General features: G+C 42.7%; 1 protein-coding gene and 1 long non-coding RNA gene across 2 annotated transcripts in view; one reads left to right on the top strand and one right to left on the bottom strand.

Moving 5' to 3' along the window:
• Positions 1–23,813, bottom strand: part of SMARCA4 (SWI/SNF related BAF chromatin remodeling complex subunit ATPase 4) — a 61,539-nt gene extending 37,726 nt beyond the window's left edge. The window contains exons 1-11 of the mRNA XM_081845034.1: positions 23,600–23,813; positions 14,120–14,208; positions 11,839–12,088; positions 11,069–11,201; positions 10,157–10,549; positions 9,896–9,994; positions 7,773–8,031; positions 7,276–7,402; positions 4,588–4,761; positions 2,655–2,828; positions 2,347–2,514 (exon numbers count right to left, since the gene is read on the bottom strand). Coding sequence (XP_081701160.1) covers positions 2,347–2,514; positions 2,655–2,828; positions 4,588–4,761; positions 7,276–7,402; positions 7,773–8,031; positions 9,896–9,994; positions 10,157–10,549; positions 11,069–11,201; positions 11,839–12,060 — 1,749 coding nt within the window. The 5' untranslated portion in view covers positions 12,061–12,088; positions 14,120–14,208; positions 23,600–23,813. The remainder of the gene's footprint in view (positions 1–2,346; positions 2,515–2,654; positions 2,829–4,587; positions 4,762–7,275; positions 7,403–7,772; positions 8,032–9,895; positions 9,995–10,156; positions 10,550–11,068; positions 11,202–11,838; positions 12,089–14,119; positions 14,209–23,599) is intronic.
• On the top strand, positions 738–4,571 carry LOC309332524. The gene is made up of 3 exons (XR_014152105.1): positions 738–1,850; positions 2,391–2,451; positions 3,080–4,571. It is a non-coding gene; the product is annotated as an uncharacterized lncRNA (long non-coding RNA).
• Positions 23,814–24,047: the final 234 nt, after the last annotated feature.

The raw sequence follows: 24,047 nt of genomic DNA, 5'->3' as shown, positions 1-24,047 counted from the left end.
TGAAGCTGTGGGGTGCTTCTGATATGTCCCATGTGCCCCTGCAGTGGGTTCCCTATCCTAAGAAACTGGCATTTATTCATGTACAGCAAGTCCTTGATCAGGACTCCCCTGGAGAAGTTGCTAGATCTTGTCCACCAGCACAGAGACTGGCGCATGGGAAAAAATAAATTTCCAGAGTGGCATCTTGATATGAGAGAAGTGTCCACTGATGTGGCCTAGAATAGAAACTTTCCCATGGCAATATGTGTTCCAAAGCTTGGGCAAGAACCATTATTTCTGCTGTCCTGCTAGAGGCCATAGATGCCATGGTGAAGCAGAACTTCTCAGGAGGAAGAGTGGGGATGTGCCTTGAGCAGTATTTATCATTGCTCCCTTATGCTGAATCCTGCAAGTGGAATGTAGATGGCTTTTGTCTTGACTGATGAGAAACCCATGATCCTTCAGGTGGTTCAAAATGATCTGTAGGTCATGGTGAAAACAAGAGGACTGGCTTAATAACTGTCAAGTTAACAGTAGACATTGACTTAACCATTCAGTTTGATCCCCTCTGGAGAACTGCAGTTTCAATCACTGCTAGTGCATTTAAAATGCCTTCTCCTTCTGAATCAATCTCCTCAGTATAATCCAGGCACCCCCAAACTCGGCGCTCTAGATGTTTTGGGACGACAATTCCCATCATCCCTGACCACTGGTCCTGTTACCTAGGGATGATGGGAGTTGTAGTCCCAAAACATCTGGAGGGCTGAGTTTGGGCATGCCTGGTATAATCAAAGTCATCATGTGCCCTCTGGAGGCCCACATTTGACACTGCAGGGCTAACATTTGTGGGTGATAATGGTGCTGGCTGGAGAGCGTGTCTGCAGCGAGTACAGTAAGAATCCTGGCTGGTTTTGTACTGAAGACAAGAGCCACAGTGATCCTTTGTAAAGTAGGTACAGTGCTATGAGGATCTCATTCCTGGTTGTGGCTACAACATCAACAACTGGGGTCAACCAATAAACACTATCAGCTCCCGGAGAACATGCACATTGACAGTAGAGGATGGAACTTGCCTCCTGACAATTATTGAGGCAGTCCACGAATGCTTGACCACCCTGACATAATGTGTCATGATGTAATGCTGAGCATAATTTTGGAGACTATCGCCTTTTTTCCTGTAGGAGCATGGGAGGAGAGGGAGTAAAAACAGGTAATAAGAGAATATAGGCAACAAACCAACGTAGAATGATAAGAAAGTGTTTCTTCCTCCTTTGCTTTCAGATAATAATAATAATAATAATAATAATAATAATAATAATAAAGAATGCTGAAGAAAAGGAGACTGGGACCAGGAGAAAACAAACAAGGGACTAACTAAATGGAGGAAAAACAACAGGCCTGAGGCTCAGGAATAACACACAGGAGTAGCAAGTAGGATTTGCTCCAAGCAAAGGCAGAAAATGAACTGAAGGACCAGGAGACGTCTCCAGGAAAAAGCTGTTCATATGAGTCTTGCCTTCCAATCAATAGGGGAGATTGTAATCCACTTGGATACCTCCCATGCTCAATTGAGAATGGGTATATAACTTGCTTATTGCATTACCATGACCCACATTACAAAATTTTAAAGATCTAGTACAAATAGAGCAGAAACATGTTCCAAGGCAACATATAGAAAATTGGAAGCTTTAAAGGAAATAAATTCGATTTAATTAATTGCACTCAAGACACAGAAACATCTATGTTCCTTAAAGCAGGAAGCTTTTGAGAAGGGACCACAAACCGGCTGCTTGCTATGGGAAAGGGATTTGGAGCAAGGTATTTCCTTAGATGTCCAGAAATAGCTATGGCAATGTGTTCCACAACAAAATGTAAGTACAAATCTTAAGAAAAGCTTCTATAAATTTATGTTCTGTTGGTATCTGACATCTAAGGCTTAATCACATTTATAGATGGGTAAAGAACATGTTGAAGAGCTGGTACGTTTTGCGTATTCTGGACCTTCTAGGCAGCTTCAAAAGATGACGTGAGAAATCTAACAGGTTATGACCGAACAGTTAGATCCTTTAGTCATGTTATTTGTTCATGAAAAAGGACTGGTTTTAACATAAAATGTTGAAATAGTAGTTTATTTAACAACAATTGCTTTGGGTTTTATTTATGGATATTGTGTGATCTATTCTGATTTGCTATGATACCAATGCTATGTTTATGCCAATAAAATAACTAGAGAATTGGACCTTGTTCAGAAGCACACAACCAAAGGCCTGAAATGAAATGAAAAGCATCTTCCAACCCAAATGCTTATACGAAGTTTGCATTTCATCAGCATTATTGATCATAGCAAGTTAATGAACTCCAGCTTACCTTCTTTTTCTTCTTCTTCTTTTTCTCCTTTGCAACTTGGGCAGCCTTGTGCTGTCTCACCAGCTCTGTGAGGTTGGCTACATATTCATCTGTTTGCTGAAGCAGGTAGGCTAAGCGCTTATCTTTCTTTTGATCAATTAGCTTACGGTACCCTTCTTCATCTTCAGCCTTAAAAAAAAAAGAAGCTTTAAATTAGGAACAACAGTAATTTAAAACAAAGTGCATCAAACTGCAATCTACTGCAAGCTCAGCTGGGTAAAGTTTATGCCTGAAACATTTCTAGTTTCCAGTCTTGAAACAAGCCTTACCATCAACCTACGCATTCTCTCCTTCTCAATTCTCTCATTCTCCTTCTTTTGTTCACGCTCAGTATTGGCATGGTAAGTGGCCACAGCCTTTGTAAGTTTTTGAATCTTCCCTGTGACAGACCGGTGGTATTCTTTAAAATCCTTGGCATGCTGAAGAATGCTATTGAGGTACTCCTAAAAGGAAATGTAAAACAAAAGGGATTAAAGAATTTATACACCTGTGACAGAGCCTCTTAAGACTGCTGGCAATCTACAACTGTGATATTAGCAATCACAAAATGCCCATTACAAGTGTATTCAATTGCATATTAAGCCCAGTCACATTCTTAGCTGTTGCAAATGTTCTGCAGGATGTTACTGCTTTCAATAATTTAGGTTTCCTTCCTCCAGCCAAAATCTCAATTTCTGCTTGTAATTTATTTTAGTCTTATCTCCACAAAGCCAGAAGCAGACAAACAGAGCACTCAGGTTGAGGCAACCTCCAGGGAAGCCCAATGTACACCAAGCTGCCCATAAACTCCTGAGGGGAACACTAAAATTGTTTGTGAGATAGGTTCAGTTGTGTGAGAATGGTAAGCCAAAGGATACTCAGTGAATCAAAAACATCTCCTCAGATACAGAGAGTGGCCAAAGGTGAACAAGGAGTGAACATGACCCTATCCTATAGCTAGTGAGATGCAGTGGAAAGAGGTTTGGGATTGGACTATGGAGACCTGGGTTCAAATCTCTACTCCATTGTCAAACTCACTGGGTATCCCCAGGACATTCACAATTTCTCACCCTGTAACCCAGGCATAGGCAAACTCCGGCCCTCCAGATGTTTGGGACTACAATTCCCATCATCCCTGACCACTGGACCTGTTAGCTAGGGATGATGGGAATTGTAGTCCAAACATCTGGAGGGCCGGAGTTTGCCTATGCCTGCTGTAGCCCACCTCACAGGGTTGTAGCAGGAATGCTACTCAACACTCTTAAGCAAAACAGTGCAGTGTATTCTTATTTAAGATTTTAATCATAGTCCATGTTTAGGCAGTTCCATGATAATCTGAAAATATAGGAACTGTTTTAGTAGCTAAGAAGTTTATTGTAGAGAACGTTAGAAGTCTCATCTACCTCCCTCTCTGGATAAACAGGCTGGCGATATGCTAACTTTTTATGCTAAAGAAATTAGACCTACAGCAAGGGATACCATTGACTACTACTAGGGACGCGGGTGGCGCTGTGGGTTAAACCACAGAGTCTAGGACTTGCCGATAAGAAGGTTGGCGGTTCGAATCCCCGCGACGGAGTGAGCTCCCGTTGCTTGGTCCCTGCTCCTGCCAACCTAGCAGTTCGAAAGCATGTCAAAGTGCAAGCAGATAAATAGGTACCGCTCTGGCGGGAAGGTAAACGGCGTTTCTGTGCGCTGCTCTGGTTCGCCAGAAGTGGCTTAGTCATGCTGGCCACATGACCTGGAAGCTGTACGCTGGCTCCCTCGGCCAATAAAGCGAGATGAGCGCCGCAACCCTAGAGTCGGTCACGACTGGAACTAATGGTCAGGGGTCCCTTTACCTTTTAATGGATACCAAAGATGGTTAACTCCATATTTTCAATAGCTCTTTGAGTAGTGATGCACCTAGTTCTTTACCTCCATTGTTGCCATGCATTTTACTTCCCTTTATCTCTTCTTTTAACCCTCTTCTCTTAACCCTTTAGCCTACTCAACATTTAGGAGTGATTTCTACCCCACCACATAATTTTCCTTCTCCTCATTCAATACATTGATGGGGTTACTTTGTTTGGTGCATGTTAGTTACCTACAAAAATGCAGGAACTTCATGTAGAAAAATAAAATGGAAACATTAGTAGTATAATAAATATTCACTGCCACTGCTCTTTTTGCCACCCTCCTCTACACACCACCATCTCACATAAAAACAGAAGAATTGCATGCCTGATGTTTTTGCCGGCGTTTTCGTTCTTGTTCAATCTTCTGCTGTTTCTCCAGCTTCTCGGTGATGCGAGCTTCCCGCAGGGACTGCCGTTTGCTACGTTTGTATGCCTTGGCGTTCAGTGCTGTTTCCAGAGCAGTATCTCTTCTCATGCATACCACAACTTCTTGACGCAGCTTTGGAACAACAATTTTAAAAGAAAGAGTCAATTACTATCTGAAAGTTGAGAAAGAAGTGGACTAAGACATACACCTGCACGCTGTCACAAGGCATGTACCTGCCATGTCATATCCAAAACTGCACATTACAAGAAGATATTTTTGCAGTTGTCTTTTGTAGTGGCTTTTCAAAAGAAAAAGCAAAGCATTAATTGTGTTAGGGTTAAACTGAGTGAACGGAAGTGCTAAACTTAAGGAGAAACTATACAACAAGGTATTTATAGAAATGGTCTCAAAGTCCCAGAATGGTTTAGATCTCAAATATATGTACACATACCTTAAAGGGATGGGCAAGGTAAGGAATATGAATCAGGAAGATTACTTCTGGTGCCTTTTCTCCAATATGTTTTAGGGCACTGACGGCCCAACTTGACCCTCCGGCTGTTTTGGGACTACAATTCCCATCATCCCTGACCACTGGTCCTGTTAGCTAGGGATGATGCGAGGTGTAGTTCCAAAACCGCTGAAGGGCCAAGTTTGGCCATCACTGTTTTAGAGGATCCTTCATTTATCATTCTGGTCTTTAAGGTGCTACTGGAAGGAATTTGTTTTGTTTTGACTATGGCAGACCAACACGGCTACCTATCTGTAACTTCATTTATCAGTCTATTTAAGCAGGGAAAATAAACACGTGACCCTGCTGCAAGGCATGAGACGTATCCACATCTGAGGTTCCTTTGAACCTCAGAGCCCAAACCACTAGAATTCCAAGCAAGGCAGGAGGACAAAGCATATATACATAGATAGCCACCTCAAATGATTGATAGGACTGCCTGCTGAGGGCCTGAAGGGCCCCGCCCTTGCCTCTCTCCACCTGGCTTGGGGCAGGGCTTGACAGGTTCCACAAGGACTGCAGCTGCTGCTTAGCACCGAGGGCTCCTCTTTTAAATTGTTTTTAATTTATATCTGTGTTGTTTTAAATGAGACCATCTTGGCTGTGAGCACTGGAAAACCTGCTTTTCTGGCCTGGGAGAGTGGAGTGCTGACTGACTCCAGCTACAAAAGCTGAGGCTGTTGAACAGATTCTTGGGCTGGAGTATTGTTTACTGGGGGGGGGGGGTGAGAGAGATGTTACTGTTACTGATATTATTGTCGTATCTTTAGCTTTATTAAAGAATTTATTCATTTTCAATAACAATCTTCCAACTGGAAGTTGTATCTTTGGTTTTAGATCTTATGATTCATGTGGAAATTGTTTCCATTAGGTTGTGTACTTTTGATGTGTTTTATTTATTGTTTATGACTTGTTATGTTTGTAATTATGTAAATCTTGTCATGTTGTAAGCCGCCTTGAGCATAGTTTCAACTATGGAAAGGCGGCATACAAATAAAATGATGAAGATATTGCTCATTATTTCTATTTTGTTATTTAAGTAACTCCACCTGCTCCTTTTTTAAAAAAAAACACAGAGTACTTAGATGAGCACAACCACCCCCAAAGTGTCCTTCAGGAAGAGGAGTTGCCAAACACAACAGAGGAAGAATAGGAAAATCCAGGGTCTCTGAAACACCTTGATTCAAAGTGAGGCCTAGTCTAGGAAAGGCTTTTGGAGAAAAAAGGTTAATAATAATAAAGCTAAATTAAAGAAAGCTAAGGATAAATTTAAAAAATGGCTGGGCTGGGCAGAAAATTATTGAGTGGGAGCACTGGAGAAAAGAAGAATGGCATGGGGGAGATGCACATGGATTCAATAAAGATATGCAGAAGACCAAACAAAATAATTTGTGGGGGAAGCAGAGTGGAGAAGGAAGACATAACAAGGTGGAGAACTGTGTAGAAAGAAAAGGAAATGCTGAAAGGAGAACAGAAAGGGAAAGAAGAGGAGCATGGATAAAATGGGAGACAAAGCAGCAGCAAAGAAATGGAAGAAAGGAAAATAAGAGGAAAAGAACAGTAAGTGCATTTTGAAGGACTTATCTACATTGGTATGGCTATCAGGTCATTTTCTCTTCAAAGGGAAAGCTACTGAATTGCCACCTCTTTTAACTATCTTATGATATATAAATATGAGGCAGACATAAATAGAAAATTATTCCAATTCATAACACACAGAGACGTATTTGCCTAAAGCACAAATTCCAGCACTTCAAGCCAAACAGGTAAGCCAGATGCTAAAAGACTACCCCACTAAGGTAGTATTGGCACAAGTTAGCACCTCTTGCTTTCAAGATACATTTCTATGAATACAAAACAGCACTGGAACACCTGACAATTGATTTGGTCCTCTAATATGAAACCATGCCCGTATCTAAACAAAAAAATTACCAGAAAAGCAAGTAACTGACCCTGGAAGGCCAGGAGGTGCTTGTCACATTTTAAGCTTCTGATTTTATTGAAATGAAGCTACTCAATCTGAAATGCTGCCTCTTGTATGCTTCCATTAAGTTACGAAACCCTGGAGTAAAATATGTGATTCCGATTTCCAAAATAGTCTGGAGCAACAGGAGTTCCAGCTATGGAACTCAGCCTACCTGTCTCTGGAAGTTAAGCAACCGTAGTGCTTTAAGTTCAATGGTAGCTTTGGTTCGCAAGTCACCAGCCAGTGACCCAGGAAGGTTTTCAAGTTCTTGTATCCTGTGAGCAATGCGAGCCTGCAATCTGACACAGTAGATTAAGACAAACAATGCATTTGTTTATTTCTTTTGTCATGTCTAAACAAGAGATATCAGCTACAGCAGTTATCTACCAAGGGGTCAGGAAGCTAAGAGAAAGGCAACACAGGTTCAAGATAAACCTAAATCCACCCCTCTGCAAAGGGACAAAGCTATAACACTTGGCTTTGGTCAAACACAGGTTTGCTAATAACATTCTCCTGCTGTTCCAGCATGAGAGTACAATGAAGACCAAGACTAGAGTAATGCTAACAGGCCCTAAAAAGTCACTTCACTGAATGCAGCCTTCATTAAAGTCAACCTGTTGCCCAGAAGCACCAGTGAAACAGTTAAGGTTGTAGTAGCTCCATTTTTACCTGTACTCCCTCTCTTGAAGGATTTCAACTGGGTCAAGTCCTCTTGGTTTCTGGATTGGAGTGATACGGTTTTGCTTCTGGTGGAGTTGCACCATTGGGGCAGGTTGGGCTGGTTGTCCCGGTGACTGAGTTTGGGGAGGCATTACAGGGGATGCTGCTGGAGGTACCGCCGGAGGTGCTGGTGAAGGACGGCCTGTTGGCTGAGGAGGAATCAGTTTCTGAGGTGTGCTAGTAGGGGCTGCAGCATTTGCCATTGGTCCTATAGATGAACGTTGGTAGAAAGAAGGCTGTTAAAAGACTCCCTCGTAGAAGAGCCTGATATAAGCACATATGAGCATAAAGACTGCAGTGTTCAAGGACCAATTTCTACATGCTGAATAATAGTTTTGTTTTGTTATAATTTAACCCAACCTTCCTGCAAGCAGCTCAAGACAGAAGATAGTGGTGTTCAGCTCCCCTGCTCATCCTCACAGACTTCTTATACAGTAAGCTAAGAGAAAGTCAACCACTTCCCACTGTGGCTCGCTAAGGCCTCTGCTGTATACACCTGCCATTCCATCCACTCATACATGAGACTGGCTCTCAACCCAGGAAATGACCTGAAAAAAATACCACACCCTCTTATAGTGATCTCTAGAATGAATTAAAGGAGAACTAAATGTGAACACCTGGTTCCACTATCTGGCCTATAATAATAAGCTGAAAACTGTTTGACAACTATTACTATTCAACCACCATTTTATTCAAGCCATTAAGCTGCTGTGATGTCATGGAATGTTCACAACTTTCTAACTCTATTTGGTCAAAAGAAAAATGAGCCGTCAGTAAGAATCTTTCCAAAGAGCATAATATCTGCTCATCTGGTTTGGGAGAAAAACAAAAATATTTCAGGGGCTCTATGGCTGGGAGGAGTGGATCAAAAAATACAGAACGTAAAGGGAAAAGGAATTAACGAGAAGCTGGCAAAACTAGTTACATGAAATCTCTGATACACTAATAACACCTTCAGCAGTTTGCAAAGCAGCTTCTCCTACTAGCACCAAAACATATCCCCAAACCGCCACCTTGTTCCGATGTCCTCAGGCGGCTAGTCCCCATTTTCCTCCTCAAAACTGTATGTTACAAAAGGAAGTTTGGATCCTGCTGAGGCAAGTCCCAGAGGCCTTTTTAAGTGAGGAAAGCAACTATTTTGCTAAACACAAGTTCAGAACAAAAAGAAAGTGGTCTGAATATGTTGTGGTTTTCAGGAGTTGATCTTATCCTACTTGAAGATGACTCCATTTGTCAGGCAGAAGTTCCCCTTTTTTGCCAATAAATATTTATTGTTTTTTAACAAATCAGTGCCAAATTACCTCAAATTTAATACAATAATCTCCAGAAGTTGACTTTCCAATGGGTTCCAATGTGACCTGGAGTTTCTAATGGTACTTATACCTTCCAATGGTGGAAGTTAATAGAATTTCTGGATTTGAAACATCAAGATGGCTGAGGAGTTCTGTAATCTTTTTCAGCCTCATGGTGCTGCAGACTATCTTGGAGGTGTTCAGTTTATGCATGGATGGCAGAATCAATCAAGTCAAAAGATATCCTAGTTAAAGTTTTTAAATCCCATGATTTGAATCCCACTTTGTGGTTATTTAAAGCATTTGTCTTCAACTACTGGAGTGGGACCCAAAGGTGGATCACAACAGCTTGTCCTAAAGTGGGTCACCATTGGCACCACAAAAGTCGGGGGGAGGGGGGGAAGAGGAGCTGGGATGAGGTATCAGAAAGATGTCATAAAAATAAATTTAATAATAATTTGTGTACAAAAAATAGAACTGTAATTCAGTGGCAGTTTTCAAACATCTGAAATGATCTTTTAATATTTCTGAACACATATCTTAAGAATTATCACTTTCAACTCAGAAAAAAATCGCCAAATTGGTATCACTGAAACAATGTGATATGGAATGGATTATATAGGGGAGCCATACTAGTTTAATGTAACAAAACTCAACAAAAAGTACAGTTGCATCCTTCAAGTTTTTATAGGATTTTGCTGTTCATGCAAAATGCATTTCAATATGCAACTTAAACAAAAAGCTAAACTTCAATTCAGCCTGCCCTCACAGAGGTCTTACCTTCAGGCCAGGGCTTTGGGGGTCCACCAGGGGGCTGCCCGGGCATTCCTGGGGGAACTCCTGAGGGTCCAGGAGGGGGCATGTTAGGCCCTCCCATACCTGTGCATACATTGGACAGACACATACACACAGAGTAAGGTTTTTCTTCCTCCACCGTTTGTATCACTCCTTAAATGGGAGAGGGAGAAGGTGTGGCTCTAGCAAAAGTGGGTTACTCTGTGGCCAATCACCCCAGAATAATGCACTCAAGCTTATACGTACCATGAGGTCTGTTGTAGTTCGGAGGTGTTGGTCCAGGTGCAGGCCCTGGTCCTTGCACTGGTCCTGTTCCAGATACAGAAGGTGGAGGTAGAGTTGGCATTTGCTGCTGCATTCCAGGCATTGGTCTTTTCCCCTGCACGGCCATGTGAAGATGGTCAGGTAAAGGCTGGCCTCTGGCGAGCATCTTGTAGGCCATTATCTGAGCCCTCAGTTGATGCAGCTGATTCTGGTTAAAAGGAGTTGGGCCACGATTCTGCTGCCCTAGCGCTTGGGGGTCAGTACCATCTAATGGGACTCCTCCAGGACCAGAGGGTATCTGGGGGCCAGAAGAAGGACCATTAGCTGGAACTGGACTCGATGCATGTTCAGAACCACCAAGGGGAGAAGGGTAACCTGGAGAGAAGAGTGGGCAGACAGAGGGAGAAAGATCAATCTGCTGTAATCAAGCTTTAAATACAATTCTGTTTTAAACATGCTTTTGCATTTTACAGATACTACACTTATCTATTTTTAAATAGCCATTTAAAACGAGAGGTTTATTCAAAATATTTCTTACCCACACTTCACCGTAAGGTTCCAAGGTGGGATACAACAATATAATATACAGCTGTTTTTATTTAAAAACGCACACCATAATAATGCCAAAATTTGCTAGGAATAAAGAGCACAAATGCTTCAAATGTATGCTGAAAGTCTACAGAGGTGGTTCTCAGTCAGATCAGTAACAGAAAGCAGCAGCAGTGCTGTTACTGCCTGTTACATCTGCCCAGTTGTAAAAGCAGCAACTTATCCAGTACCACCAAAATTGAAACTCTTTTTCTTGCTTAAAATCAATCTCAGATTCTGTAATTTATATTAAGAATACAGAGTTAATCTGCAATCTGATGCACATTAATCTTAAGAAAGCAATACCTTGAGAATGCTGATCCATTGGACTAGGAGGAGGTCCCATTCCTGTGTGCCCACCAGCCCTCATTCCCATGCCCTTCATTTGGCTGTAACGAGGATCCTCAGATATTCCCTTCTCATGCATTGAATCCATTGGCTGCAACAACAATATAAAAACGAATATCGAAAATCCATTTAAATAGCTATTTCATTGCAACAGTTTCTAAGTGTGCACCCAATGGGATGTGCAAACCAGCTTATTGAGAACTGCTACTACACACATTTCACTGAACATTAAAGTTCCGTTTCTAAACACCTGTCGGTTAAGGTGCTCTTGCAGTGTGACTTAGGTAATAAGTATGCCCAACAACACTGCTAAGTTTCTACCTTCTTTCAAAAATGTACAAGATGGCCTAATTTTAAAAGATGTATGGACATTTCACACAGCAAGATAGCAATGAAACACTTTTTAGAACGGAAGAATTGCCTGAAACATTGGGGGTTAACACAATCTGGAAAAAGGAAAGTCTCAGTACCAGGTAGAAACAGTCACCTGAAGCCCCAGGATGTGGTTAAAACCAGAGAACCAAAATATTAAATTTCTAAAGAATAGACCTGCGAAGGGAAGCCTTCTACTTCTTATGCTGAAACATAAGAGATGTGCTACATTTTATTGGGGAGGGGGCGTTGAAAGAAGGAAGATTGCAACAAAGATCACTTGTTTTTCCACACCAGGAGAGCACAGCAGTGCCATTATATACACACAAAGGCAAAGCAATGTTGTGGTTTATTACCTTATGCATCTGATGCATGTTGTCCTGAGAATAACCTCCGGGCCCTTGTGGTGGTATAGGGTGTCCTGCTGATGGTGGCCCGGGGCTAGGGCCCATCATGCTATGTGCAGAACCTGGAGACGGTCCAGGGCTGGGGCCCAGCATAGCACCAGGAGAAGGTCCAGGCCCAGGAGAAGGCCCAGGACGAGGCGTTCCTCCCATTGGAGGATCAGGAGTAGACATTTTCAACAATGTTGTTCAAGATAGTATCCTAGGGCAAGATAATTCATTATTAGTGAGAAACAAAGCCCCCAAACCATTTGTGTTTCATTGTCAGAGGAAAAATACATCATCAGTGGTTCACAGCATGACAGAGTTATGTGTTGCTCTGGAAACATCACCATTTGTGCTTGAGGTGGAAAAAGAGAGAATAACTGGAGTACCTTTGGATAATGTAGTATGACTAGGACTTACTTCCACCCCACCCATGGATCAGGGCCTTTATGCTCACAGGAAATCTTTCAAGCAGGTTAATGTGATGCAGATAAGCAGACTTTATTTCCTGGTGTACATGTATTTGCTTCCAAAGCTCCCCTTCAATTTCTCCCAGCATAGCCTGTTCAGAAGCCTCTGACCTGTCACTAGTTCATGGACAGCCCTTCCATGTTCTTCACAGAAGGAAGCTGCGTTATCTGCATCTCCCCATCCCCCTGGCTGAGTAAAGAGGTGTGGCCTTCTCTCCTCGCCTTCCCCATAGTCTTTGTCAGTAGCGTTTTCAGCCAGCTGTACCTCTTACCCCATTCGCCTCCTTGCCACTCCCCAGCTGAATTGCAGCTCACCAGCTGACACCATTCCTAGGAGCTACTGGCTAAAGGCAAGCCCTGCCCACACGGTGCCACAAGTCCTTTCTTCCAATTTCCCGAAGCCTGCACAGCAGCATCCTACTATTAAGGTTATTAATGTACAAAACACCAGCTGGCTTTTGCCTCTTCTGTTTCCTAAAAAAGATACAATCTGATACCATTCAATGGATATTGTTACATCAGCACAAAGGATAACACCAGCTCCTGGCTTCCTTCTCTCATCACCCAGTACTAGGAAGCAGGGCCAGTCACCTCAGGATAAGCCAACATATCTCAGTCCCTCCTTTTTGTCATTAAATCTGCCGGACAGACACCAACAGAGGGTTACTATGGCTGTTGTGTCCCAAGCCCTCCAGGACTTTAGATGAGAGTTAGAAAGTGTCTGTACAGACACAGACAGCTGGAGTCTGCCTTAGGGATCCCACATTCTCCAGCAAGGCCTGGATAGAGCCCAGACCAAAGATTGCCTGAACCCTTACATTACAGCTGAATCACTGAGATCATATGCAGGAGAGTCTCTGGTTGTTCCCCAAGTCGGGGAGGCTTGTTTGAAAACAATGAGAACCTGAGTCTTTAGTGTCATTGGCCCAGTCCATTGGAACACGTGGACAACAGAGATTCAGTGGAGGCCCTCTGTGCCAACTTTTAAATGCTTACTGAAAACTTTTCCATTCCACCAGGCCTAGGTACGTCCCCCACAATGGTCTGTTGGTGTTTGTTTTTAATTTCTTTTTGCTTTTCAGTATTGTTATTTTTCTATAACTTTACTGTCTTGCTTTATTTTATTTTTTTTATTGTTGTAAAGCCACTGTAATATATGTTTATGCTACAGCAGTAAGTACATACATACATTCCCTGTGTTTGGATTTTGAACTGCCCAGACCTTGCCTCTCATGGTATCACGAGTTTGGACATCAGACTACTGTTGGGACTGTGATTCTAGTAGTATCCCTCTGCCTGTGTGTCACCTGAAGCACAATATTTTCCATCTGATCTTCTTTACCACTTTCTCTCACACCCAGAAATCTTATTTGTGCGAAATTCGACTTAAGGCTATGCCCAGAAGCATCGCTACTTAACATATTCCTATAGAAAACACTGCCTCTTTAAGACACATTTTGCGGGAAAGTGGTTAACTTCATTTAGAATGAACATAAATTGCTTTAATTTAAAACTGATACCTCGTTTTACACATGTACAGACAAAACCCAATGAACCCGACCATGGGGACCCTAGCTTTCTCCACTATCTAAAAACTGTTAGCAACTTGAAGATTTTGTTATTTTAACAATCTCTTTTCCATTCCTAACTACAGAAATGCTGATAAGTAACGCAAAACCTGCCCAAAATAAAACCCTGAAATGTATTTTGTCAAAGTCTCTCATTTTTTAAAAACAGCTGAAATATACATGATTTTTTTATCCTTTAAGTTCACCTACCTGTGAACTTCAGGTTGTTTGTTAACTCATAGCAGTTGTCCACCGTGGCAATGAGCAATTTCTTTGAATTGTCAGTATCTATTTCAATGCTGTTGAAAAAACCACAACTGAACTTACTTTTCTGTTTAAAATATATACACCCTAGCTTTTCAAGGACGCCAGCTGCCTATCAAAAAATCAACACAGCGACCTGATATATAAATGTTATATATAGGTAAGTAAGCCTTTCTAGGATCATGCCAAACACTAAGAATTGCTGCATTCCAGTCTAGGCAAATCACACATTTAAATACTTGCACAAAAGAAAAGCAACCCCCAAACACACACACACACACACACACACCATTTGTGATATATTTTGAAACAGGCACTCTAATAAATTTCATTAATTTATTTATTTAGTAAATGTTATTATTATTTCTTACATTACCCTGTGGTCTCTGATGAAGAGAGGTCTTAAATCGAAATAATAATGCATATTAATGTGCCTGCACCTGAAAATAATATTTTAATATTATTGTGGGGGTTGCTGTTGCTGCGCTGGCAACTGAAAAGTATTTATTAAGGTAATCCCAAGTAAAATCCTACTTAAAGGATACAATATCACCCATTAAATCCACTTATCCCTTCATTATCTTCAGTACTCATTTAGGGAGACATACAAAAGACCACAGAGCCTAGGACTTGCTGATCAGAAGGTCGACGGTTTGAATCCCTGCGACGGGGTGAGCTCCCATTGCTTGGTCCCTGCTCCTGCCAACCTAGCAGTTCGAAAGCACATCAAAGTGCAAGTAGATAAATAGGTACCGCTCTGGTGGGAAGGTAAACGGCATTTCCGTGCGCTGCTCTGGTTCGCCAGAAGTGGCTTAGTCATGCTGGCCACATGACCCGGAAGCTCTACGCCGGCTCCCTCGGCCACTAAAGCGAGATGAACGCCGCAACCCCAGAGTCGGTCACGACTGGACCTAATGGTCAAGGGTCCCTTTACCTTTACCAAAGACCAAGTTAACACAAGGGATGTGGTAAGGGTATTTTTTATGCATGTGGCTCCCTGAAAACACATAAGATAAAATGGAATGCTTAAAATGCTGCAACAATAATGCTGGTTCTCATAAATAGCACTCATCTGATTGTTCTTGGTGTGTAAGGGGTGGCTAACCTGTTGTGCTCCAGATGTTGTTGGACTACAACTCCCATCATCCACAGTCAGCATAGACCAGGCATGGCCAAACTTGGCCCTCCAGATGTTTTGGGACTACAACTCCCTATGCCTGGCATAGACAATGGTGAGGGATAATGTCGCAGTTCAGCAGCATCTGAATGGTTAAAGGTTAGCCACCCTTCCTTTAAAATCTTCTCGTAGGATTTAAAAAAAAATGTACATTGCATTAGTTGCCGGAGATGATGATTAATGGGGTCAGGACATGTGTGGAGGCAGAATTTGTTTTCCTCCCACAGTGGTTCAGAAGAAAATTGTTATTCTGAAGCTAGTGTTTCCTAAGGAGAAAAGCTAGCCAGGGGTATAAAAAAACAGCCTGTAAGGATGCCAAACTCTACAAGCATGAGGGGAACCACAGGTGATGGAAAGTCTCAGCCTCAATGACAAAATATCAAGGTAAACAGTTAAACAGACAGGTGAAAAGCATCTGAGAACAGTGTTTGAAATTTCTCAGGCGCATTTTGCTACTAGCATGGGTTCAATTGCGATTAAATGGAGATATCTGGGTGTCAGGATGGCAACAACTTCTGCCTTAGTTCACAGTTAATACAATTTCCATTGTGTGTGATTCTTCTTCTTGCATACCGGGACAAGTGAATTGCTGTAAGAGTCAAGCAATGTAGTTGAGATCATAGAATTGTAGGGTTGAAAGGTACGAGAGTAATCTAGTCCAACCTCCTGGCAAATCGACATTCTGCTGTAGTGACCATAACCTATGATTGGCACCTAGCTTATAAATCTGAGTTTCTAACACTGCGTGAGAAGGAGGTACATACTACAATCTTCAATTATCTGAAAGTGTGTCATAAGGATGATGGAGCAAACTTATTTTCTGTTGCTCCAAAAGGTAGGAACCAATGGATTCAAATGACAGGAAAGGAGACTCCGACTAAACATTAGGGATAATTTTCTGATAAGAGCTGTTTTGACAGTGGAACAGACTACCATTTTTAAACAGATGTTGGGTTGCCATCTGCCAGTGAGTCTTTAGCTGTGATTCCTGGACAGGAAGGGTTGATATAAATTGATGCTTGGGATCCTCTTCCAGCTCTATGATTTAACTGATGTGAAGAGGGAACAATCCCTTAAACCAGTTAATGCATCTCAGACAGGCAACCATATTATGCACTCGCACTTCCTAGTCTCATGAATAAATCACTACTTCCATTGACCTTTATCACTTCTAAAGGTAACACGGTCACTGATGCTAACACTAATAAGGAATTGCTTTTAACCAGGAGTTGAAGCTCATAAGCACTCCTAGTTAGTAGCTAACTATAATTAATTATGATGTTTGACTATGATAATCTAAGCTTCAAGGGGAAGCAGTGGGGGAAATTTGCACAAAATTCTTTAGGCTGTTCCCTTTTTTAAGTAGGCGGGGGGGAGAGAGACAAAAGAATGGTGGCAAAAAAGATGCTAAGGCAGCACTGCATTTATTGATGTGGGCAACCAAACCTTTATAAAGACAAGATTTTTTCATAGTTTAAGGGAAAACTTGGAGCTTTGACAAATATAAAGAAATATCATAATATCCCCACCTATAGTTCAAAATAATACTTAAGAGTTCAATAGGACTTCTAGTTAAGTGTTTCTAGGATGACAGTCCTTAAATACTTAACACAGTAATAGAATGCTTTTTATGGTAAACATGTGACTTTATTTAAAAGATTCATGTGCCATTGGCACTGGAAGTTCAGATGGGTGAGAACTAGAACAGAACTTTCATAAATCTGTTAGCTTTTTGGAGCTCTCTTAAGCCCCCACTCACACGTTTTTTACACAAGCTGTTAAGGTTGATTTAAGCCCCTCCCCCGCTGTTATATTTGAGTCCATGTTAAAAACTCAGATATATAAAAGGTAAAGGGACCCCTGACAGTTAAGTCCAGTCGTGAATGAGGTTGTGGTGCTCATCTGGTTTTACTGCCCGAGGGAGCCGACTTTTGCCCACAGATAGTTTTTCTGGGTCATGCGGCCAGCATGACTAAGCCGCTTCTGGCAAAACCAGAGCAGTGCATGGAAATGCCGTTTACCTTCCCACTGGAGCTGTACCTATTTATCTACTTACACTGTGACGTGCTTTTGAACTGCTAGGTGGGCAGGAGCAGGGACCGAGCAACAGGAGCTCACCCCATCGCGGGGATTCAAACTGCCGACCTTCTGATCGGCAAGCCCTAGGCTCTGTGGTTTAGACCACAGTGCCACCCACGTCCCTCTCCATCCGCGATATATAAGCTAATCGCCAAATGGCTCCTTAAACCTAGGTTACAGTCGCCACAATGGAATGTCTAGGTGTCCCTTTTGGAGTTTCTTTTTATTCATTTCATTTCTAGACCACTTTATATATTAAAGAGAAAAAAAATCTCAAAAGAGTTTACAACACATTAAAACAAGCCCATTGCCATAAAATGTGCTCCCCACTCCTACACTGCACTATGCATAAATGTAGTAAGAGTAATGCTTCTGTTACAGTTTTGAAAAGGAAAACATAAACATATTCACTTGTACCAAAGGAGGCCTAAATTCAAATATTTATTTATCAAATAATTTATATTCTGCCTCTCAGCCTCATATGAGCCCCCAAGACAACTCAAAATTGCATGTTAAAACAATAATACAGCATTAAAATATAAATAAAATAAACAAGAGAACTAAATGCCAGAATCAAATCAAATTAAGTTCTCAAAATTTGCCAGCCGCATTTTGCGACTGGTGTGTGAATCCAATTACAACCACATGGAGATGCCTGGATGCCAGGGTGGCAATTGACATCTCCATCTGACTGGCTCCACTAGCTTTCTTAAGCAGGTAAGCAGGAGGGCTTATTCATTGCATTTATATCCCACCTTTTTCTCCAGGTAGTATAGTACATGGTTCATCGCCTCCTCAGTTAATGCCTACAATGACCCTATGAGGTAGGTTTAGAGGCTGTAACTGCCTTAAGATCACTCAGCAAAGTTTCATGACTGAGTGAGGATTTGATCCTAGTCCGACACTCTAGCCACTAAACCCCACTGGCTTGCTTGAGTACTTCTCTTATGGGTCAGCTATATAAATTCAGTAGGCAAATAAATATGGGGAAAGCAAAATGTTACTTATCTGAAATATTTTCCTTGAAGATTGAATTTGTTTTATTCTGGATTGTTTTATTTGATATTTTAATATGTCGTAAGCTGCTTTGATATTTCCCCCCCTTAAAACAAATAATAAGAAACTCCACGGCAAAAAGGGTGCCTAGACATTTCATTGTGGCAACTGTAGGTTTAAGGTGGCATTTGAAGATTAGCTAATATATCTGAGTTTCTAACACTGCTATCATTCTTCTAAATGTGCCAAGCAGTGTTCAAAATTAGCCAGGCGCATTTTGCACCTGGTTTTCAACCAGTTGTGACCAAGTGAAGATGCCTAGGCATCAGGATTGTGCCTGGCATCTCCACCATCAGGAGCTGCATTCCTGGGGATCATTGGATCTGGACTGTTTTCACACACTAATACCCCACCATGTAGAATTCTATCAGTTATATTTTATAACTGATTGGATTTCTGGAACCAAAATGCTTTTTGTGCAGCCTGAGCAGGAGCAGTCACCACTAAGAGAAAGAGGTAGGAATAGGCCAATATATGTGTGGACTATCCCTGGATCAAGTGACTTTTCTTCTTTACATTTTCAAAGTTCTTAACCTAGCTAAAGGTTTAACTAGCCAGATGTTTAACTGAATATCAAGCACAGCCAGGCCATCATTTGAATAATAATAATAATAATAATAATAATAATAATAATAATAATAATTTTATTTTCCCAGCCACTCTGGGCAGCTCCCAACAGAACACTAAAAACAGAATAAAACTTCAAACATTAAAAACTTCCCTAAACAGGCCTGCCTTCAGATGTCTTCTAAAAGTCAGATAGTTGTTTATTTCCTTGACATCTGATGGGAAGGCATTCCACAGGGCAGGTGCCACTACCGAGAAGGCCCTCAGAGCTGGACCTCAGTGTCTGGGCTGAATGATGGGGGTGGAGACGCTCCTTCAGGTATACGGGTCCGAGGCTGTTTAGGGCTTTAAAGGTCAGCATCAACACTTTGAATTGTGCTTGGAAACGTACTGGGAGCCAATGCAGGTCTTTCAGGACCAGTGTTATATGCTCTCGGCAGCCACTCCCAGTCACCAGTCTAGCTGCCGCATTCTGGATTAATTGTAGTTTCCAGGTCATCTTCAAAGGTAGCCACACATAGAGCACATTGCAATAGTCCAAGCGGCAGATAATCAGAGCATGCCTCACTCTGGTGAGACAGTTTGTGGGCAGGCAGGGTCTCAGCCAGCGTACCAGATGGAGCTGGTAGACAGCTGCCCTGGACACAGAATTGACCTGCATCTCCATGGAGAGCCGTGAGTCCAAAATGAATCCCAGGCTGCATACTTTAAAACTGTCTTGCCCAAAAATGGCAACTATACATTCTGTTTTGGTGACTGTAAACTTGGTTTAAGGAGCCATTAGGCACCTAGCTTATATATCTGAATTTCTAACACTGGAGCCACGTACATGTGACATCTGTTTTGCAGTTTATACAATGGCCTGCTTCACACCTAATGCTAAACCACAGTTTTAGGTTACAAGGATGGAGTGAACCAAGCCTAGGACTTGCTTACTAACCCTTCCTCCAGCACGACTGCAAGATTGGAAGCTTCCATGGTATAGCATTACATATGAATTACAAACTGTAGTTAATGTCAACTACGGCTAGTAAAAACAAGCAGCTTGATAAATCATGGTTTGATGTTGGCTTGTTTCATCTAAGAAGTTAAGACTAACTGCAATATTTCTGGGTTTGGATGTCACAAGCTACAGTTAGTCCAAAATGGGAGCAAATGCTTTTAGTGCCTCTTCACAGCTGCACTGGAGAAGGGAAGCAAACACAAGGCTCGCTCCTCATAAAGCTAAACCAATGAATCAGTGCTATGGATGAATGAATTCAGTATTATTATGTATTATTTCTGAGCCCCAATTATCTCAGCCAGGCAAATATTTCAATTTTCTGCAGAATTCTGCCAAAAAAAGAGGAGTGAAAGAGTGGTTGGGCTGTTGACAAAGAAAACATTTCAAAAAGGTAATGGGTAACTGTGACCCTTGGGTAAAGTGGCAAGGAGAGACACTGAAGGAGCAAAGGAAATGGTGTGGGTGGGTTGGTGAATGGCACAAGCAATAATAGAAATGCAATTTCCCCAACTAAAGCAGGGTGGGAAAGAGCAGTGAGCATGTGGGAGAGGCTGAAAGGAAAAGGGCACTGTCTGTGAGGAGAGTCCGGAGTAATGGGAAGAATGCTCATGGTTCAGAAGGGGAGTGCATCTGTGAAGAGAGAAAGATGTGGAGCTCAATTTCCTAGGTTCCTTAAGAAAATGCTGGATATGTCAATGGCTGGCTCCAGAAGGTGGCCAGACTAAGCAAATGCTGTAGCTGAGTAAGGGGCCTGTCATACCTATCATGCTGTCATCAAAAGAACAACAGCACAAACTTCCCTTTTGCTCCACTGTGCAGTGGAAAATAGCCTAGCTTACTGGTCCCCTGCACATAACAAGGACTTTGGCAGGGCAAAGAAGGGCATTCTCATGACATGCTGGATGTCCAGAGAGACTGAAAACAGCATCAGTCCGTCATAATCGAAGCGCAAGACAGAGAAAGTGACAGATAGTCAGACAAATTCACCCACTGTATAAACATACTGAGTACTTTGCAATTTGCAATGGACTCTGGAATGGAGAACTTACTCTGAGCAGCACTTCTAGGAATATTAAACCAGGATGAGGGAGGCTTATGCTATTTCTTTCTTTCTTTTTTAAATGAAGTTTTTCCACAATAAAATAAGACAACAGCTTAAAAGGAAACAAGAAGAAAAAAGAGAACAGGAAAAGATACCTCTACGAACCTCCACAGAGAGATTCCACTGCCTTGATGACATTCCTATTTTATTCAAGGCTTCCAGAAAAACCAAAGGACAGAGGGGACTGGAGGAGAGTAAACAAGGGGCAAGCAAGCCATAAAGGGAGAAGAATAAAAGAAGAGGAATGTGCAAAGGAGTGAAGAGAACTAGGAGGGCAGGACAGAAAAAGCCTCCATCCCTAGCTGGCTATAGGAGCCTGGAGATGGGTCACCCATTTATTTAATAAATTTATTTACCATTCTCTCTCCCTCTCACACACACACAAAAAAAGATTCAGGGCATAAAAAAATCAATAAAAATACTAAATATCTTGTCCAATACCTTAAAAAATTGTGGGGAAAACATGAGAAAATACTGCTATTGTACAAGAAGCCACAAGGAATAATGAAGGAGCAGTAGCATTAGGGGTAGCTGGAGAAAAGGTCGTGTTGGAGGGATGCATCTGTCAGCCCTTGGGAATAAGGAAGTGTATGAAGGAGATAGCTAGAGGCTTGCTATAGTGCACAACAGGGTCAGGAAAGAGTCCTGTAAGGTCTCTACTTTAAGCAGCAAAACTAAAATTCTCATGTTCCTCTTATGCTTGTTATGTAGAAGGGTATATGCATGCAGGTCCTTTTAACAGTTACAGCATAAATGAAAGGAGTTTCAAGCAATCCTGAATATGCACACTTGTTTAAGGGCTGGATCAGACCAAGGCACACTAGTCCAACACAATTCACAGCAATCCCAGCAACCAGATGATACTGGGTGATCCATTAGCAATTGGCTATTCTACTCTGAATAAACAGTGATGCTACAGAGACCTGCTGATGGTAAGTGGAGGAGCAAGTGATGGGCCTTCTCAGTGACTGCTCAGACTTTGGAACTCCCTCTCTAGAGAAGTTAGACTGGCTCCCTTCTTGCTGTACTTTTGCAAGCAGGTGAAGACTTTCTTGTTCCAACAGGCTTTCTGGAACTGCTTTTAATGAAAGGGCTGGTGCTGTGATGCTTTTATTGTAATTATCTGTATGTTTTTAATAGATCATATATTGAGAGAGAGCTTTATATATATAGTTTAATTATATTACTGTTTAATTGTCTTTTTAATTATTAGGACAGCTGCAAATTCCTGCATTGCGGGTGGGTGGACAAGACGACCCTCAGGGTCCCTTCCAACTCTAAATTTCTATGGTTCTATCATTCCCCCCTATGTTATCTGTAAGCTGCCTTGAGTCCCTGTCAGGGAAAAATGCAGGGTACAAATAAATAACAACAACAAGAAGAGTAAGTACTGTCCCCGGGGATGTTGGCTTGAAGCAGGAGGCACTGGATTATAGAAGTGGAAGCAAGAATGGCAAGTGAAGGTACTGGGCTGGTGGGTGAGGGAGGGTGAGTGGGGAATAATACTGGGCTGCTGGTGGCCAATATTGGGCCCATTAGAACTGGTTTTCGGTTGTGTATGGGTGGTTTTAATATAATACATAATATCAACATAATAGAATTTTTATTCTCATTTAGGCTGCTACATAGTACAATATAAATCATACCTATCAACTATTACCCTGAAATGTTAACGTAACAGTTAAATGTTGCTAATACTGTACCGGTGGGGGAGAACTGACCGAACTGACCGTCAATGCCTTCACAATATCACAATATATTATTTATTCCAAACCAGTTGTAAATCCATCCACATGCATTTCTCTTTGGGGGGTGTGTGGATTTTTAACAGTTACCTATTACAGCTCTGGGGAAGTCGACGGGTTTAAGCGGGTCAAGCGCAGACAAAATGTAGATGTGATAAGAAGTGAATGAATGAATGAATGAATGGATTTAAAAAGCTGGATAGCTGGAAACTGCCCCACATCCCCATCCTGAATGATTTTTATTTTTTTTAAAAGGACGTTAACTACATCTATGAAACAACACGCCAAAATCGATGCTGAGATCGGGGTGCGAAATGCTAGGAGGGGGTCCTTTCGGGTGGGGGGGGGGAACATGAAGAAAGGAAGGATGCTGCGGGTGGGGGTGTGCGAGGAGGAGGCGGGGACGCGGGCGCACGCCTTTATCAGCTTACCCTCAATTCCGCCGACCCCCCCCACCCCACCCCCACGGCAGGTGAGGCGAAATAACGGCGCCCCCCCCACTCCGACCACACACGACGCTCCGAAGGTCATATTCCCCCCCCTCGCCGCCCCCTCCTCACGACCCCCCCTCCCTCCTCGTTCACACGGCTGTACATTTCTTTCATCCATTCATCCATCCATCCACGCGCGTGCGCGGTCAACCCTCCCTCAGCCCCCACATCCCCCCCCACCGACCCGACCCGACCCCACCCCTTACCGTGCTGGCCCCCGCCAGCCGGGCGGCCCGGTATCTCTAAGAGCGGGCGAGGTGGGGTGTGTGGAGGCGAACAAAGGAGGAGCTGGAGCCGCCGCTACCGCCGCGGCCGCGCGTGTGAGAGAAAAAGATGCTCTCGCTCCCCTCCCCCACCGCCCCCTCTGCCGCGCGTCCCCGACTGAGCGAGCGCTAACCAAGAAGGCGCTCGGCCGCGCTCGCTCACCCAACAGGCAGAACAGGTTTCTCGCCCGTGTGCGTGCGTGCGCGCGCGCGCCCATTGGGACACGCGCGTGCTCCCTCTCGGCTGAACCGGCCTTCTCTTTTCTTCCAACCCAATGGGAAGAGAGCTCTCTCCGCATGGCAAAGCCAATCAGGGGAAGAGGGAAAAAGTCCCCCCCCTTCAGTCGCCGGCTGGCCAATAGGGAGACGTCGCATTGTTGTGTTCCCGCCC

The sequence above is a fragment of the Podarcis erhardii genome (genome assembly GCF_964252035.2).
Source record: "Podarcis erhardii genome assembly, chromosome: 17".
Taxonomy (NCBI): domain Eukaryota; kingdom Metazoa; phylum Chordata; class Lepidosauria; order Squamata; family Lacertidae; genus Podarcis; species Podarcis erhardii.
The sequence above is the reverse complement of the archived record's forward strand: the minus strand, read 5'-3'. Positions and strand labels throughout refer to the sequence as shown.